This window comes from Balaenoptera physalus, assembly GCF_965194825.1.
Source record: "Balaenoptera physalus genome assembly, chromosome: 20".
Lineage (NCBI taxonomy): Eukaryota > Metazoa > Chordata > Mammalia > Artiodactyla > Balaenopteridae > Balaenoptera > Balaenoptera physalus.
In genome coordinates, this window is record NC_138901.1 from 27,474,161 (window position 1) to 27,492,948 (window position 18,788).

At 40.5% G+C, this 18,788-nt stretch overlaps 1 protein-coding gene across 6 annotated transcripts in view; it reads right to left on the bottom strand.

Moving 5' to 3' along the window:
- The window catches only part of CA10 (carbonic anhydrase 10), a 618,162-nt gene that overhangs the window by 474,714 nt on the left and 124,660 nt on the right, over positions 1-18,788 (bottom strand). For all 6 annotated transcript variants that reach the window (XM_082440881.1, XM_082440883.1, XM_082440882.1 and 3 more), the window contains one exon: positions 16,126-16,200. In XM_082440881.1, coding sequence (XP_082297007.1) covers positions 16,126-16,200 — 75 coding nt within the window. The remainder of the gene's footprint in view (positions 1-16,125; positions 16,201-18,788) is intronic.

Here is an 18,788-nt window from a genome sequence, read left to right on the forward strand (position 1 = left end):
CAGGGCCCACCTTCCAATTACCAAATTCTTTGTGGCCTCTTCCTTTCTGCTCCCCAAGTTCTAAGGGTGAGAGCTGCTCTGGTTTTATTCCTGCCAAGTTGCCTTGGCTCTCCCTTTTTCTGCTTTCAGCTTTCAAACATCTGTGTACCCCAATTCCCCATGTTAAATTCCTATTGTTTGAGATAGCTGGCATGGTTTCTCTTTTCCTAACTGGACTCTGACTGACTCAGCAACCTTACCCTAATGTCATTTTTCAGGATGAGAAAACTGAGCTTCGGAGAGGAGAAATAACTTATTGTACATTACAACAAGGTAGAAACAGATGGTCTAGAACCCAGGTCTCCTGACTGGCAGTCCCCTGTCAATCAGAGATAAGACACTGTACTCATAACCAAGGAATCAGAAATGGAAGGCACCTCAGTGATCATATCATTTAATATAGAGATTGGCAGAACTTTTCTGTACAAAAACAAGCCTTGGGTGGGACTTGGCCTGTGGGTCTTCAGGCCACAGTTTTACAACCACAGTCTAGCAGTTTTTAAATGATACCATGCATCAGAATCACCTAGAGGACTTACTATAAACACAGGTTTCAGGGCCCCACTCCCAGAGATTGTGATTCAGCAGGTCTGGGAGCCTGAGAATTTGCATTTCCAACAACTGGCCAGGTGGTGCTGATGCTGCTGGTCCAGGGACTACACTTGGGGAACCACCACTATGATTCAACTTCTTTATTTTATACATGAGGAGAATAATGCCAGATATATTGATTCAATGACCTACATGAGGTTATAAAGCCAGTAAGCGAGGAGACTGGTGCTTCAATCAAAATCTTTTTGTTCTGAAAGTGTGTATGAAGTTCTAACCATATCTTAGGTGCTGTGTTAGGTTCTGGGTATTAAAAACATGAAAATGACATGAACTAGAAATGAGATAATAGCTGATATAGTGTCTATGACTGCTGGGAAGCATAAGAAGCATTGGGGGACACCTTCAAGATGGTGGAGGAGTAAGACTTGGAGATCACCTTCCTCCCCACAAATACATCAAAACTACATCTACATGTGGAACAACTCCTACAGAACACCTACTGAATGCTGGCAGAAGACCTCAGACTTCCCAAAAACAAGAAACTCCACACGTACCTAGGTATGGCAAAAGGAAGAACAGAGACAAAAGAATAGGAATGGGACCTGCACCTCGGGGAGGGAGCTGTGAAGGAGGGAAAGTTTCCACACACTAGGAAGCCCCCTCACTGGTGGAGATGGGGGAAGGGTGGGGGGGAATCTTCAGAGCCACGGAGGAGAGTGCAGCAACAGGGGTGCAGAGGGCAAAGTGGAGAGATTCCTGCACAGAGGATCAGTGCCGACCAGCAATCACCAGCCTGAGAGGCTTGTCTGCTCACCAGCCAGGACAGTTAGGGGCTGGGAACTGATGCTCGGGCTTCAGAGGTCAGATCCCAGGGAGAGGACTGGGGTTGGCTGTGTGAACACAGCCTGAAGGGAGCTAGTGCACCACAGCTAGCCAGGAGGGAGTCAGGGATAAACTCTGGAACTGCCTAAGAGGCAAGAGACAATTGTTTCAGGGTGCAAAAAGAGAGGGGATACAGAGCACTGCCTAAACGAGATCCAGAGATGGAAGTGAGCCATGGCTATCAGTGAGGACCCCAGAGATGGGCATGAAACGCTAAGGCTGCTGCTACAGCCAACAAGAAGCCTGCGTGCAAGCACAGGTCAAAATCCACACCACCCTTCTGGGAGAATGTGCAGCCCACCACTACCAGGATCCCATGATCCAGGGACAATTTCCCCGGGAGAATACAAGGCCCGCCTCAGGCTGTTGCAACATCATATCAGCCTCAGCTGACGCAGGCTCACTCTGCATTGCATACCCCTCCCTCCCCCCCATCCTGAGTAAGCCAGAACCCCATAATCAACCACTCCTTTAACCCCGTCCTGTCTGGGTGGGGAACAGACACCCTCAGATGACCTACGTGCAGAGGCAGAGCTACATCCAAAGCTGAACCACAGGAGCTGTGTGAACAAAGAAGAGAAAGGGAAATTTTCCCAGCAGCCTCAGGAGCAGCAGATTAAATATCCACAATCAACTTGATGTACACTGCATCACTGGAATACCTGAATACACAATGAATCATCCCAAAATTGAGGAAGTGGACTCTGGAAGCAACTGTAGACTTGGGGTCTGCTTTCTGCATCTAATTTTTCTCTGGTTTTATGTTTATCTTAGTTTAGTATTTAGAGCTTATTATCATTGGTAGATTTGTTTATTGATTCGGTTGCTCTCTTCCTTTTTTTATTTTTATATATATATATTTTTTCCTTTTTCTCTTTTTGTGAGTGTGTATGTGTAGGCTTCTTTGTGTGATTTTGTCTGTATATCTTCACTTTTGCCATTTGACCTAGGGTTCTGACTGTCATTCTGGTTTTTTTTTTTACAATAGTTTTTACCACTTGCTTCCATTGGAGGATTTGTTTTTTAGTATCATTGCTCTCTTCTTTCTTTCTCTCTTTCTTATTTTTATTACTTTTTATTTTTTTATTCTGAATAATTTTTTTCTATTTTAATAACTTTATTTTATTTATTTTTTCTTTCTTTCTTTTTTTTTTTCTCCCTTTTCTTCTGAGCTGTGTGGTTAACAGGGTCTTGATGCTCTGGCCGGGTGTCAGGCCTGAGGCTCTGAGGTGGGAGAGCCGAGTTCAGGACATTGGTCCACCAGAGACCTCCCAGCTCCACGTGATGGTGAAAATCTCCCAGAGATCTCCATCTCAATGCTAAGACCCAGCTCCACTTAACAACCAGCAAGCTACAGTGCTGGACACCCTAGGTCAAACAATTAGCAAGACAGGGGCACAACCCCATCCATTAGCAGAGAGGCTGCCTAAAATCATAATAAGGCCATAGACACCCCAAAACACACAACAGGACATGGTCCTGCCCACCAGAAAGACAAGATCCAGCTTCATCCACCAGAATACAGGCACCAGTCCCCTCCACAAGGAAGCCTACATAACCCACTGAATGAACCTTAGCCACTGGTAGCAGACACCAAAAACAATGGGAACTACGAACCTGCAGCCTGCAAAATGGAGACACCAAACACAGTAAGTTAAGCAAATGAGAAGACAGAGAAATACACAGGAGATGAAGGAGCAAGGTAAAAACCCACCAGACCAAACAAATGAAGAGGAAAAAGGCAATCTACCTGAAAAAGAATTCAGAGTAATGATAATAAAGATAATCCAAATCTTGGAAATGGAGTGGAGAACATACAAGAAACATTGAACAAGGACCTAGAAGAACTAAACAGCAAACAATGATGAATAACACAATAAATGAAACTAAAAATTCTCTAGAAGGAATCAATAGCAGCATAACTGAGGCAGAAGAACTGATAAGTGACCTGGAATATAAAATAGTGGAAAAAGCTACCACAGAGCAGAATAAAGAAAAAAGAATGAAACGAAATAAAGACAACCTCAGAGACATCTGGACCAACATCAAACACACGAACATTCGAATTATAGGGGTCCCAGAAGAAGAAGGAAAAAAAAAAGGGACTGAGAAAATATTTGAACACATTATAGTTGAAAACTTCCCTAATATGCATAAGGAAATAATCAAGTCCAGGAAGCACAGAGAGTTCCATACAGGATAAATCCAAGGAGAAACACACCAAGACACATATTAATCAAACTATCAAACATTAAATACAAAGAACAAATATTAAAAGCAGCAAGGGAAAAGCAGCAATTAACATACAAGGGAATCCCCATAAGGTTAACATCTGATCTTTCAGCAGAAAATCTGCAAGCCAGAAGGGAGTGGCAAGACATATTTAAAGTGATGAAAGGGGAAAACCTACAAGCAAAATTACTCTACCCAGCAAGGATCTCATTCCGATTTGATGGAGAAATTAAAACATTTACAGACAAGCAAAAGTTGAGAGAATTCAGCACCACCAAACCAGCTTTACACCAAATGCTAAAGGAACTTCTCTAGGCAGGAAACACAAGAAAAGGAAAAGACCTACAATAACAAACCCAAAACAATTAAGAAAATGTTAATAGGAACATACATATTGATAATTACCTTAAATGTAAATGGATTAATGCTCCAACCAAAAGACATAGACTGGCTGAATGGATACAAAAACAAGACCCATATATATGCTGTCTACAAGAGACCCACTTCAGACCTAGGGACACATACAGCCTGAAAGTGAGGGGATGGAAAAAGTTATTCAATAAAAATGGAATCAAAAGAAAGCTGGAGTAGCAATTCTCATATCAGACAAAATAGACTTTAAAATAAAGACTATTACAAGAGACAAAGAAGTACACTACATAATGATCAAAGGATAAATCCAAGACGAATATATTACAATTTTAAATATTTATGAACCCAACTTAGGAACACCTCAATACCTAAGGGAAATGCTAACAGCCATAAAAGGGGAAAATAACAGTAACAAAAAAATAGTAGGGGACTTTAACACCCCACTTTCATCAAAGAACAGATCATCCAAAATGAAAATAATTAAGAAACACAAGCTTTAAATGATACATTAAACAAGACGGACTTAACTGATATTTATAGGACATTCCATCAAAAAACAGCATATTACACTTTTATCTCAAGTGCCCATGTAACATTCTCCAGGATAGATCATATCTGGGGTCACAAATCAAGCCTTGGAAAATTTAAGAAAACTGAAATCATATCAAGTAACTTTTCTGACCACAACACTGAGACTAGATATCAATTACAGGGAAAAATCTGTAAAAAAATACAAACACAGGGAAGTTAAACAATACACTACTAAATAACCAAGAGATCACTTGTGAAATCAAAGAGGAAATCAAAAAATACATAGAAACAAATGACAATGAAAACACGATGACCCAAAACCTATGGGATGCAGCAAAAGCAGTTCTAAGAGGAAAGTTTACAGCAATACAATCCTACCTCAGAACACAAGAAACATCTAAAATAAACAACCTAACCTTACATCTAAAGCAATTAGAGAAAGAAGAACAAAAACACCCCAAAGTTAGCAGAAGGAAAGAAATCATAAATATCAGATCAGAAAAAAATGAAAGAGAAATGAAGGAAACAATAACAAAGATCAATAAAACTAAAGGCTGAGTCTTTGAGAAGATAAACAAAATTGATAAACCATTAGCCAGACTCATCAAGAAAAAAAAGAAGACTCAAATCAATAGAATTAAAAATGGAAAAGGAGAAATAACAACTGACACTGCAGAAATGCAAAGGAACATGAGAGATTACTACAAGCAAGTATATGCCAATAAAATGGACAACCTGGAAGAAATGGACAAATTCTTAGAAATGCACAACCTTCTGAGACTGAACCAGGAAGAAATAGAAAATAAAAACAGACCAATCACAAGCACTGAAATTGAAACTGTGATTAAAAATCTTCCAGCAAACAAAAGCCCAGGTGTGGTTGGCTTCATAGGAGAATTCTATCAAACATTTAGAGAAGAGCTAACACCTATCCTTCTCAAACTCTTCCAAAATATAGCAGAGGGAGGAACACTCACAAACTCATTCTACGAGGCCACCATCACCCTGATACCAAAACCACATAAAGATGTCACAAAAAAAGAAAACTACAGGCCAATATCACTGATATTGCAAATGTCACTGATAGATGCCAAAATCATCAACAAAATACTAGCAAATAAAATCCACCAGCACATTAAAAGGATCATACACCATGATCAAGTGGGGTTTATGCCAGAAGTGCAAGGATTCTTCAATATACGCAAATCAATCAATGTGATAAACCATATTAACAAATAGAAGGAGAAAAGCCATATGATCATCTCAATAGATGCAGAGAAAGCTTTCGACAAAATTCAAAACCCATTTATGATAAAAGCCCTGCAGAAAGTAGGCATAGAGGGAACTTTCCTCAACATAATAAAGGCCATATATGACACACCCACAGCCAACATCTTCCTCAATGGTGAAAAAGTGAAACCATTTCCACTAGGATCAGGAACAAGACAAGACTGCCCACTCTCACCACTATTATTCAACGTGGTTTTGGAAGTTTTAGCCACAGCAATCAGAGAAGAAAAAGAAATAAAAGGAATCCAAATCAGAAAAGGATATGTAAAACTGTCACTGTTTGCAGATGACATGATAGTATTCATAGAGAATCCTAAACATGCTACCAGAAAACTACTAGAGCTAATCAATGAATTTGGTAAAGCAACAGGATACAAAATTAATGCACAGAAATCTCTTGTATTCCTATACTCTAATGAAGGAAAATCTGGAAAAGAAATTAAGGAAACACTTCCATTTAACACTACAACAGAAAGAATAAAATACCTAGGAATAAACCTACCTAAGGAAGCAAAAGACCTGTATGCAGAAAACCATAAGACACTGATCAAAGAAATTAAAGATGATACAAACAGATGGAGAGTTATACCATGTTCTTGGATTGGAATAATCAACATTGTGAAAATGACTATAATACCCAAAGCAATCTACAGATTCAATGCAATCCCTATCAAACTACCAATCGCATTTTTCACAGAAGTAAAACAAAAACTTTCACAATTTGTATGGAAACACAAAAGACCCTTAAGATCCAAAGCAATCTTGAGAAAGAAAAACGGGGCTGGAGGAATCAGGCTCCCTGACTTCAGACTATACTACAAAGCTACAGTAATCAAAACAGTATGGTAGGAAGGAGCTTCAAGATAGTGGAAGAGTAAGACATGGAGATCACCTTCCTCCCCACAAATACATCAGAAATACATCTACATGTGGAACAACTCCTACAGAACACCTACTGAACGCTGGCAGAAGACCTCAGACCCCCCAAAAGGCAAGAAACTCCCCCACGTACCTGGGTAGGGCAAAAGAAGAAAGAAAAAACAGAGACAAAAGAATAGGGACGGGACCTGCACCAGTGGAATGGAGCTGTGAAGGAAAAAAGGATTCCAAACACTAGGAAGCCACTTCACTGGCAGAGACTGCCGGGGGCGGAGGGGTGGAGCTTCAGAGCCATGGAGGAGAACGCAGCAACGGTGGTGCAGAGGGCAAAGTGGAGAGATTGCCACACAGAGGATTGGTGTCGACCAGCACTCACCAGACTGAGAGGCTTGTCTGCTCACCAGCCAGGGCAGGTGGGGGCTGGGAACTGAGCCTCAGGCTTCGCAGGTCAGATCCCAGGGAGAGGACTGGGGTTGGCTGTGTGAACACAACCTAAAGGGGGCTGGTGCACCACACCTAGCCAGGAGGGAGTCTGGGGAAAAGTCTGGAGCTACCAAAGATAAAAGAGACTTGTTCTTGCCTCTTTGTTTCCTGGTGTGCGAGGAGAGCACCACTTAAAGGAGCTCCAGAGATGGGCGTGAGCAGCGGCTATCAGCACAGACCCCAGAGACAGGCATAAGATTCTAAGGCTGCTGCTGTAGCCACAAAGAAGCCTGTGAGAAAGCACAGGTCACTATCCACACCTCCCCTCCTGGGAGCCTGTGCAGCCTGCCACTGCCAGGGTCCCGTGATCCACGGACAACTTCCCCGGGAGAGCACACGGCACACCTCAGGCTGGTGCAACATTATGCCAGCCTCTGCCGCTGAAGGTTCACCCCACATCTGTACCCCTCCCTCCCCCCGGCCTGAGTAAGCCAGAGCCCCCGAATCAGCTCATCCTTTAACCCCGTCCTGTATGAGCAAGGAACAGATGCCCTTGGGCGACCTACATGCAGAGGAGGGTCCAAATCCAAAGCTGAACCCTGGGAGCTGTATGAACAAAGAAGAGAAAGGGAAACTTCTCCCAGCAGCCTCAGCAGCAGAGGACTAAATCTCCACAATCAACTTGATGTACCCTGCATCTGTGGAATACCTGAATAGACAATGAATCACCCCAAATTGAGGAGGTGGACTTTGGGAGCAACAATATATATATTTTACCCCTTTTTTCTCTTTTTGTGAGTGTGTATGTGTGTGATTTTGTCTGTATAGCTTAGCTTTTACCATTTGTCTTAGGGTTCTATCTCTTCGTTTTTTTTGTTTTTTTTTTTTTATTACTTAAAAAGAATTTTTTTTTCTTAATAATTATTTTTTATTTTAAAAACTATTTTATTGGGTCTTCCCTGGTGGTGCAGTGGTTGAGAGTCTGCCTGCCAATGCAGGGGACACAGGTTTGAGCCCTGGTCTGGGAAGATCCCACATGCTGCACAGCAACTAGGCCCGTGAGCGACAATTACTGAGCCTGCACATCTGGAGCCTGTGCTCCGCAACAAGAGAGGCTGTGATAGTGAGAGGCCCGCCCACCGCGATGATGGGTGGCCTCCACTTGCCACAAATAGAGAAAGCCCTCGCACAGAAACGAAGACCCAACACAGCCATTAATTAATTAATTAATTAATTAATTAATTTTTTAAAAAACTATTTTATTTTAAAAAACTATTTTATTTTATTTTACTTTATTTTATTTTATTTTATCTTCTTCTTTCTTTCTTTCTTTCTTTTCTCCTTTTTATTCTGAGCTGTGTGGAGGACAGGCTCTTGGTGCTCCAGCCAGGCATCAAGGCTGTGCCACTGAGGTGGAAGAGCCAAGTTCAGGACACTGGTCCACAAGAGACCTCCCAGCTGCACGTAATACCAATGGTGAAAATCTCCCAGAGATCTCCATCTCAACGCCAAGACCCAGCTCCACTCAACGCCCAGCAAGCTACAGTGCAGGATACCCTATGCCAAACAACTAGCAAGACAGGAGCACAACCCCATCCATTAGCAGAGAGGCTGCCTAAAATCATAGTAAGAGCACAGACACCCCAAAACACACCACCAGACGTGGACCTGCCCACCAGAAAGACAAGATCCAGCCTCATCCACCAGAACACAGGCACTAGTCCCCTCCACCAGGAAGCCTACACAACCCACTGAACCAACCTTAGCCACTGGGGACAGACACCAAAAACAATGGAAACTACGAACCTACAGCCTGCAAAAAGGAGACCCCAAACACAGAAAGTTAATTAAAAGGAGAAGACAGAGAAACACACAGCAGATGAAGGAGCAAGGCAAAATCCCACCAGACCTAGTAAAGTTCCTTTAGAATTTGTTGTAGAGCTGGTTTGGTGGTGCTGAATTCTCTTAGCTTTTGCTTCTCTGTAAAGGTTTTAATTTCTCTGTTAAATCTGAATGTGATCCTTTTGGGTAGAGTAAACTTGGTTGTAGGCTTTTCCCTTTCATCACTTTAAATATGTCCTGCCACTCCCTTCTGGCTTTCAGAGTTTCTGCTGAATGGTCAGCTGTTAACCTTATGGGGATTCCCTTGTATGATATTTGTTGCTTTTCCCTTGCAGTTGATTTCTAGTCTCACATTATTGTGATCCAAAAAAATGTTTGACATGATTTCAAATTTCTTGAATTTACTTAAACTTATTTTGTCACCCAGCATGTGATCTATCCTGGAGACTGTTCCATGTGCACTTGAAAAGAATGTGTATTCTGCTGCTTTGGATGGAATGTTCTATACACATCTACTAAGTTCATTTGGTCTAATGTGTCACTTAAGGTCAGTGTTTCCCTAATGATTTTCTATCTCGATGGTCTGTCCATTGATGTAAGTCAAGTGTTAAAGTCCCCAATATTATTGTGTTACTGCCAATTTCTCACTTTATGTCTGTTAATATTTGCTTTATGTATTTAGATGCTTCTATGTTGGAACCATATATATTTCTAATTGTTTCATCTTCTTCTTGGAGTGATCCCTTGATCATTATGCCTATATAATGTAGAAAATCATTATTTACTACATTTACCATATATTTTCCTTTACCAATGAGAGTATTAGTAGACATTTCAGATGCAAGACTTTGCACCAGGCAGAAGTCTGGGGTTGGCTACTTTGTTCTTGGTTTACCCTGTAAACAGCACAGCTAACAGTAACCTCACACTAAGTATATGTTTAAAACAACTCATTCCAATGCCTCCAGAATTTAACTCACAGAATGCTTTACATACTGCAGAAGCTTCCATCCACTGCTTTTCCTTCAGACATATATGTGCTCATCCATCTGCCCCACCCCTGCTCCACCATCCTGGTTGTAGGTTTCCTTTCATCACTTTAAATATATTGTGCCGCTCCCTTCTGACCTGCAGAAAAGTCAGCTGATAGCCTTAAGGGTGTTCCCTTGTATGTAACTTGTTGCTTTTCCCTTGCCACTTTTATTATTCTCTCTTTATCTTTAATTTTTGCCATTTTAATTACAATGTGTCTTGATGTAGTCCCCTTTGAATTGATCTTGTTTGGGACTCTCTGTGCTTCCTGGACCTTGATGTCTGTTTCCTTTCCCAGGTTAGGGAAATTTTCAGCTCTTATGTCTTCAAATATGTTCTCTATCCCTTTCTCTCTCTCTTTTCCTTCTGAGATTCCTATAATGTGAATGTCAGTACACTTGATGTTGTTTCCAAGGTCTTTTAAATTGACCTCATTTCTTTTTATTCTTTTTTCTCTTTTTGTTCAGCTTCAGTGATTTCCACTTCTCTGTCTTCCAATGCACTGAATTTTTCCTCTGTATCATCTAATCTACTGTTGGTTCCTTCTAGTGTACTTTTTACTTCAGATATTGTATGTTTCAGCTCTGTCTGGTTCTTCTTTACACTTTTTAACTCTTTGTTAAAATGTTTAACTTCTCACTCTGTTTATCCAATCTTCTCTCAAGTTCTTTGAACATCTTCTTGATCATTACTTTGAACTCTTTATTAGGTAGATTGTTTATCTCCACTTCACTTAGTTTTTCTGTGGTTTTATATTGTTCTTTCATTTGGAACATATTCCTCTGTTGCCTAATTTTTCTTAATTTGCTCTTTTTATTTCTATGCATTTGGAAGGTTATTTACATTTCTCAATTGTGGAGAAGTGGCTTTTTTGTGGGACATGTCCTAGGTATCCCAGCAGCACACTCACCTCTGGTCAACAGAGCTATATACTCTAGTGTGCCCCTATATGGCCTAAGTGTGTTGGTTGCCAGCCCTGCCTTGTGACGAGGCTACCAGTCACTGGTGGGCAGGGCTGGGTCACAAAGTGGCTGGTTTCAAAGCTCCAGCAATTCCTGGGGCTAGTGGGTGGATCCAGGTCCCAAGGTCTCTGGCTGCCGGGCCCAGGGGGTCTCAGAGTTGTTGCCTGTCCACTGGTTGGTGAGGCTGGTCCCGGAGCTAATTATGCTGGGTCCTGGGCCCTCTGGTGTAAAGGCTGGGTTCTGGAATGGCTGTGGGCTCAGGGGATTTTAAGGCAGCCACGCTGTTGGTGGGTGAGGCCAGTGCCAGCACTAATAAGCTACAGAGAGGACTCCAAAATAGTGCTTGCCAGAATCAGTGTAACTGTGGTAGAACGAGATCCCCAAAATGACTGCCACCAGTGTCTATATTCCCAGGGTGAGCTCCAGTTACCCTCTGTCTCTCCAGGAGACTCTCCAAGATCAGCAAGTGGGTCTGACCCAGAATCCTTTCAAATTACTGCTTCTTTCCTGGGTCCTGGAGTGTGTGAGATTTTGTGTGGGCCTTTTAAGAGTGGAGTCTCTATTTCCCACAGCCCTCTGACTCTCCCAAAAGTAAGCCCTGATGGCTTTCAAAGACAAACATTCTGGGGTCTCATCTTCATGGTGCAGAACCCCCAGGCTGGGGAGCCCAGTGTGGGGCTTGGATCCCATGCTCCTTGCAACTATAATTATCCTCCCATTTGTGGATGGCCCACCTGGGTGTATGGGTCTCGACTATACTGCTTCTCTGCCCCTTCTACCTGTCTTGTTGTGGTTCCTTCTTTACACCTTTAGTTGTATATCTTTTATGCTAGTCTTCTGGTCTTTTTCATCAATAGCTGCACTGTAAATATGTGTAATTTTGTCATGCCCATGGCCATTTGACTCATAGCTGGCTTTTAAAAATTTACATTTGATTGTGTCACTCCAGGCTTAAAAATGTCTTATAATCCCTCTATTTAAAAAAGAAAACAAAACGAAACAAAAACTATGTCTAAGCTCTTGAACATGGAACACAAAGAATTTAACAGCATGGCCCCTGATGACCTTGCTGGTCTCCTCATTCATCACATCTTATTGTGTACCCTGTCTTTTAGAGACTCAGAGGTACCCAGCACTCCCCAAACCCACAGTGAATTTTCACTCCTCTTTGCCAGTGTTGTTTATCCTGATAATCCTCACATTCTTCTCCTTATCCACTTTGGATAATCCTGAAGATTGTCAAGACCCAAGACTTCCTTCCTTCCTTCTCCTCTGTACTGAGAAATATGACTCTTGAAGAATTCTTTGGGCTGCAAGTAACAGAAAGCCTGACTCAAAGTGGCTCCAACAACAAGATGTTTTTTTATCTCAAGAAAAAAAATGCTGAGGCAGTTCCATGGTTAATTCAATACTCAAGTGGCCCATAAAAGATCTTGGTTCTTTCCAACTTTCTTCTCTGCCATCTTTAGTGTGGCTTTTGTTCCCAAGTTTTTTCAGTGGACTCCCCTCACAAATGATGGAGAGAACTATTCATCATATTTTCATATCTGTGTTAGTGTATTAGTCAGGGTGTTCCAGAGAAACAGAACCAATAGAATGTGTGTGTGTGTGTGTTTGTGTGTGTTGGTCTACAGAGAGAGAAATTTATTTTAAGGAATTGGCTCACATGATTATGGAGACTGACAAATCTGAAATTTTCAAGGTAGGCCAGCAGCCTGGAGGCCCAGTTGATGTTGTAGCTGAAGGCTGAAAACTTCTGGACACACAAGTTCCCTCAGCCTTTTTCTCTTAAGGCCCACAACTGATTGGATGAGGCCCACCGACATTATGGAGAATAATCTGCTTTACTCAGAGTCTACCAGTATAAATGCTAATCTCATTTTAAAAATATCTTCACAGAAACATCTAGAATAATGTTTGATCAAAAACCTGGGTACTGTGGGTCAGCCAAGTTGACACATAAAAGTAGCCATCATGACGTCTAAATCAATCACTGTCAAAAAAAGAGGCTGAAATCACCATGGTGTAGATATTAGCCAAGAGTAACCGTCTGGGGCTGGAACGGTCTCATTCCCTGAGCACATGACTATGTGGAGGTAAACACCCAAATACAATTGGTGCTCTGTCTGTAAGGCAGATGGTGGTTATGGGTGATGCTGGATGAAAATACAGATTTAAGCAAGTAAACAACAAAATCTGTTAAACACCAGGCAGGCTGAATCCCATTGCTTTATGGCCTTCTTTGTATGTCTTATAAACCCTATTAGAGCCCTTATACTAAGTCAGGGGTTTATGGCTTTATTTCCTCTTTAGACTGTGAGTTTATCCTTGTATAAGAACTATGTATCAGTTAGCTCTTTATCAACAGTCCCACACATGTGTTCAGTATCAGGTGGCTACTCCTTAAGTACAATTGAACTGACCAAAGTGAGCTATTCTGATGCTAAATCAACCTTGTGTTTGCCATTGCTGTAGAAATCATGTATTCTTTATCTACTACAAGCTTTGTTAAGGTAACAGATTCACAACTATTACGTCAACTGATAATTATTTCTGGACACTCTAGTAAAAGCTCATGGGACAATAAAACTTGTCCAAATAATCTAGTCATAAGAGATTCTCTTCTCTTTTACACATCAGTAATCTGAAAAAAATCCCAGGGCAAAGTAAAGAACATTCTTAACCTTATATTTAGTAATGATAATGAGAGAAAAAGGGACCATTGGCTTAAGCACCAATTCAGATAAAGTGGGTCATCTGGAGTCTGTCAGATGTTACAGCCTAAGGTCCAATTACTTAATTCACAAATTCTCATGACTCTTATCTTTTTAAAGAGATTTGAAATTCCCAAAAGTTTAGGAAGTGAGATCATCAGATACCAGTCTTCTTTACCAAGAAGCCAAAGAATTTTGGGACTGTTATATCTAGAGAATGATGAAGTTTCCTCTCCAGTGGTCACTGTATGGAGACACTTTGAGCTTACAAATTCAAGGAACATTTACTAAGCACCTTCCATGTTCTAGCATCATGAGAGACCCTCACTTGCACGACTACATTTTTCAATTTACAGTTCTCTTCCTTTCTCAAACAGAGAAGTATCAAATATCCAGTTATGTTGTTATGATAAAATAATGATAGTAATGCCAACAACATTACAGGTACTGACTCACACGATGCACCAGACACTTTACCTACATTATGTAATTTAATCCTCACAAAACTTTGTGAGGATCGTTTGGTCCTTATCTTCATTGTAACAGATGAAGAACCTGGGGGAATGAGAGTTGGTAGGCGACTTGCTGACAGTTCTACCAGAAGGAAACCATAGAGTCCAGACTCAGCTCCAGGTCTATCCAACTCCAGAGTTCATGCTCATAACTCCACACCTTACTGGTTCCCATATAGATGTTTTTATACATATTACCTCATTTAAAACTTGAAATGAGGGAAACTTAAATTCTTTTAAATCAACACATAAAGGAAAGATAAAACTTCTTTCCTGTGGTTGTCTTAGAAGCAACAACAAACTCAAAATAGGTACTTAAGTACATGTAAAGGAAGAATGTGTCAGCAGAGAGGAAAAAGTCAAAAAACTGTGGGGCAGAAAAGCAAAATTTTCCAGAATGTATCCAGTATTATCCATGAGCATTTCAGTCACTATGGAGAAATTACTAGTTTAGCAAGATTTATAATCTGGCAGAATGCCCTTTGTTGCTCTAATTTAATAATCACAAAGCATAAAAATATTATTATAAATGTAATTTCTGGGATGTCTTGAATATGAGAAGAAGATTCCTCAGAAAAAAATACACAAGCCTTCTATCAATTGGAAAGGGATGCCCCCAACTGTAAGTATAAAATGTCATATGTCTATATCATGCCATATGAACACATCTGTGTCAATTAAATTATTATAAGAATATTATTAGAAACTTGATCATTTTTGGGTAAATTAATCAAGCCCAGTTTCTATGCCCACTGGGCCAAGAAATAAATGTACCATAGTAAATTTATCAAGTTAATAATACCAATTTATGAAACTATTCGGCAGTCAACTGGCTTTTCCCTGGGTCATTCACTCTCCCTCACCATGCCTGCTTTCCTCTTATTGCAAAGCTTCAAAGGTACATATTTATGTCCCACAATACAAATGAGAAAAGTGATGCTCAGAGTTTAGCAACTTGCTTAGCTCTGCACAGCTGATATAATGAACTATACAGAAGAACAGGAAAAGAAGACATAGCATCCAAGAATGAACCAGGTGACCTGAGGGCACTGCTCTTCCCACCTGCCACTACTACAAAGACCTCAACTGACACTTGACCTCTGTTTTCAGTGCCTAATTTTGACTCCTTTTGAGAGCTTTATCTCTTACCCTCTCACATATAAGCAGTTAAAAATACTTTGAAATATCTCGCCTGCCTTCCCTTCCATCCTTCTCTTTAACATTCATGCTCTTTCTCTTGCCTCTTTCCCTACAGTCTTGAAGCAGTGGAAGACTGAGGACTATAATTAGGATAAGAGTAGTGGGGGAAGACAACGACACTCCACCTTGCCTCAAAACTAAAGTTATGGTATGTTTCTGGCTTTAACATGTCTTCAGTTCTCTCCTCCCATGCTGAAATCATCCACTTTACCTATGATTTTTTACCTGGTATTTGGCCCAATCTGCTAAGTCCTGACCGTGAATGCTACTGAAGTGACATCAGAGACAGCGTGCATCCCAGCAAGCCTCATTGCTAGTTTCCAGACTTCCTGTTTCATTAACATTAAAAAATCGCTCTTTCTCAACCAAATTTTAGCATACAGAACCTCAAACCCGACTCTTGCATTGCCCTCTCCCTGACACAGCCACCTGTAGATGGAAGGACCTTAAGATGTAAGCTCAGATGGAAAAACGTAGTCTTGGTTAAATTACCACTCATTTAATAAACTTTCTCTTGATGGAGGATTCATCTAACATATAAGTCAGACTATGATGCTTTTTGCAATACATTCCATGCCATGTAGCAAATGCAAAATTCTGGAAATAATACTACATTTCACTCAAATTATTTTCTTAAAAATAAAGTAATAAATGTGCATTTACCTGGGACAAAGCTTCCCTGGACCACCTCCTTGTATGCCCACCAGCCTTCATGGATTTTTGGTGAATTCTGTTGAGCTAAAGCAAAAACAAAAGAGAAAACAGACTAAGATGAAAGCAGAGAAGTACTGTGTCCATGTTGTCCAAGAAAGAAGACTGACTATACATAAAATAATTCTTTTCTACCCATAAGTCATACTACAAAATGTAACAGCAGCCTACCACCTCGTTATTTTCAAATTGATTATTAACCTGTAAATATACTGTCATAAAGTTTTATAAAAACCACTCAGGATATTTCTACTGATGAGAAATAGTAAGTATGTGTTTAAGCCTATTTGAATTGCCCTGTCACTTGTCTCTAGCTCTGCCTCACCTCTTTTCTTTACCTCTCCCTACACACACATACACACACACATCCATATAAGGAAGACGTATCAGTCTGACTGAAGCATCAATTCAAGAAACATCATTTAAAAGGAAGAAGGAAAAAGAAGCCCCTGGATAGTTGAGTACTGCAACTGACAAAAGTATCACTGAAAGCCTCTGTTCCATCAAGAGAGTTGCAAAACTTTTTGCTCTCTCTTCATCTCTAATCACTGTTTCTTCAGCTACCCCATCCATTCAGATGTGGAATTATTTAAGATTTTAGCAGGCAGCAAGACAATTAGACCATCTGAATCAAGTCTATTATAATGATGGAACTGTAGAGTTTTCATTAGCTTTCTTTAACATGCATTGTGAATGATCCAGATTCACCCTGCAAAAATCAGTCAGCCTAAGCAGGGCCCACTTGATGCCCATCAATTACAAAATATAGGCTAGAACTGAATATAGGCTAGAATTGAAGAAAATAAAGGCATTTTACATAATATGTTTTCAAATTCCCAGTCTGCCTACCTACTGCTTGGCAATTTGGAAAGACAGGGCAGCACATTTAAAAGGCACCTCATTTAAAGTTCTGCTGTACTATTACGGTAGTTTATCTGAGCTAGAGCACCAAGAGAAGTACTGCATTTCCATTTTAACGTCTCCCAGCCAGATCCTCAATAATCATCTTGTTGTTTTCATCTGATTTCCAGTGGGTGGAGAGCTGACTGAGAATTTCTCAGAGCAAACGGGTGAACAGAAAGCAGCCTTAGTTTCCACTGTGTTCTCTGCTTCTCTTTGCCTATGGATTTGGATTTCCTTACTTGATGTGCAACCAGCCCCTGGGAAAAATCCAGCTGTCTAGTCAAAAATATTTTGTTGACAATAAATGCTGTCATCACTGTCAGATGAGGAAATACACATAGCAAAGGCCTTTCTTTTGATAGTAAGGAAAACCTATTTCAATTTTATACTCCTTTTTGTCGTTGTGGCAGTTCCAACCACAGAAGACAGATATAACCTAGAATCACCTTACACACTGGGCCAGACCCAAGCAAGCTGACATCAAAATTTGCATTGGGAAATAAAGAAAGAAAAAAATGGTGGTGGAGCAGCCTATATTAGTTTCACTCAAAAGACTCAGAATGAGATTATGGTTCAAAGGCTCAAAGGTAGCTGAAGTTGAAAATCAACAGAAGAAAAGTCACTAACATGGCTGATTCCAAGCCTGGTATTCAAGAATCTCTGCAATTTGGATTTGCCATGAATTCTGATCTCATAATCTTCACAAAATTTCTGTTCACCTGCTTTTCCCAAGAAGACCATGTTTACTGCTCTCTCCACACCTTTGTTCTACTCATTTATTTTCTTTTTCTGGAATTCCATCTTTATCTACTTATTGACTAGTCTTACTCAATTCTCAAATCCTTACCACTTCTCACTCCTTTCAGTAAATTTCTCCTATCATTCTACCTCCACTGTAACCCCTTATCTCCCTAAATTTCAGGACTTTAGTGTCCATTAATTATTTGTCACTTGAAACATTTATTGAGGTCCTGTGATTGTCAGGTAGTGTTCTAAGAATCAAGAATACAAAGTTGCTATTTTCCAAGAACTTACATTCTACTGGAAGGAGACACAAAAAAGCAAAAAAAACTGAATTAAACTATAAGAAGAATGAACACTGAGAAAATAATAATTCAAAAGAGTCATTATCACAATGTTCATTGCAGCACTATTTACAATAGCCAGGACATGGAAGCAAACTAAGTGTCCATTGACAAATGAATGGATAAAGAATATGAGGTGCATATATACAATGGACTATTACTCACCATAAAAAGAAATGAAATTGAGTTACTTGTAGTGAGGTGGATGGACCTAGAGTCTGTCATGCCACTTACTTTCTGAAGTAAGTCAGAAAGAGAGAAACAAATACTGTATGCTAACACATATATATGGAATCTTAAAAAAAAAAAAAAAGGTTCTGAAGAACCTAGGGGTAAGATAGGGATAAAGACACAGACATGGAGAATGGACTTGAGGACACGGGGAGGGGGAAGGGTAAGCTGGGACAAAGTGAGAGAGTGGCATTGACATATATACACTACCAAATGTAAAATAGCTAGTGGGAAGCAGCCGCATAGCACAGGGGGTTAAGCTCGGTACTTTGTGACCACCTAGAGGGGTGAGATAGGGAGGGTGAGAGAGAGATACAAGAGGGAGGGGATATGGGGATATATGTATACATATAGCTGATTCACTTTGTTATACAGCAGAAACTAACACAACATTGT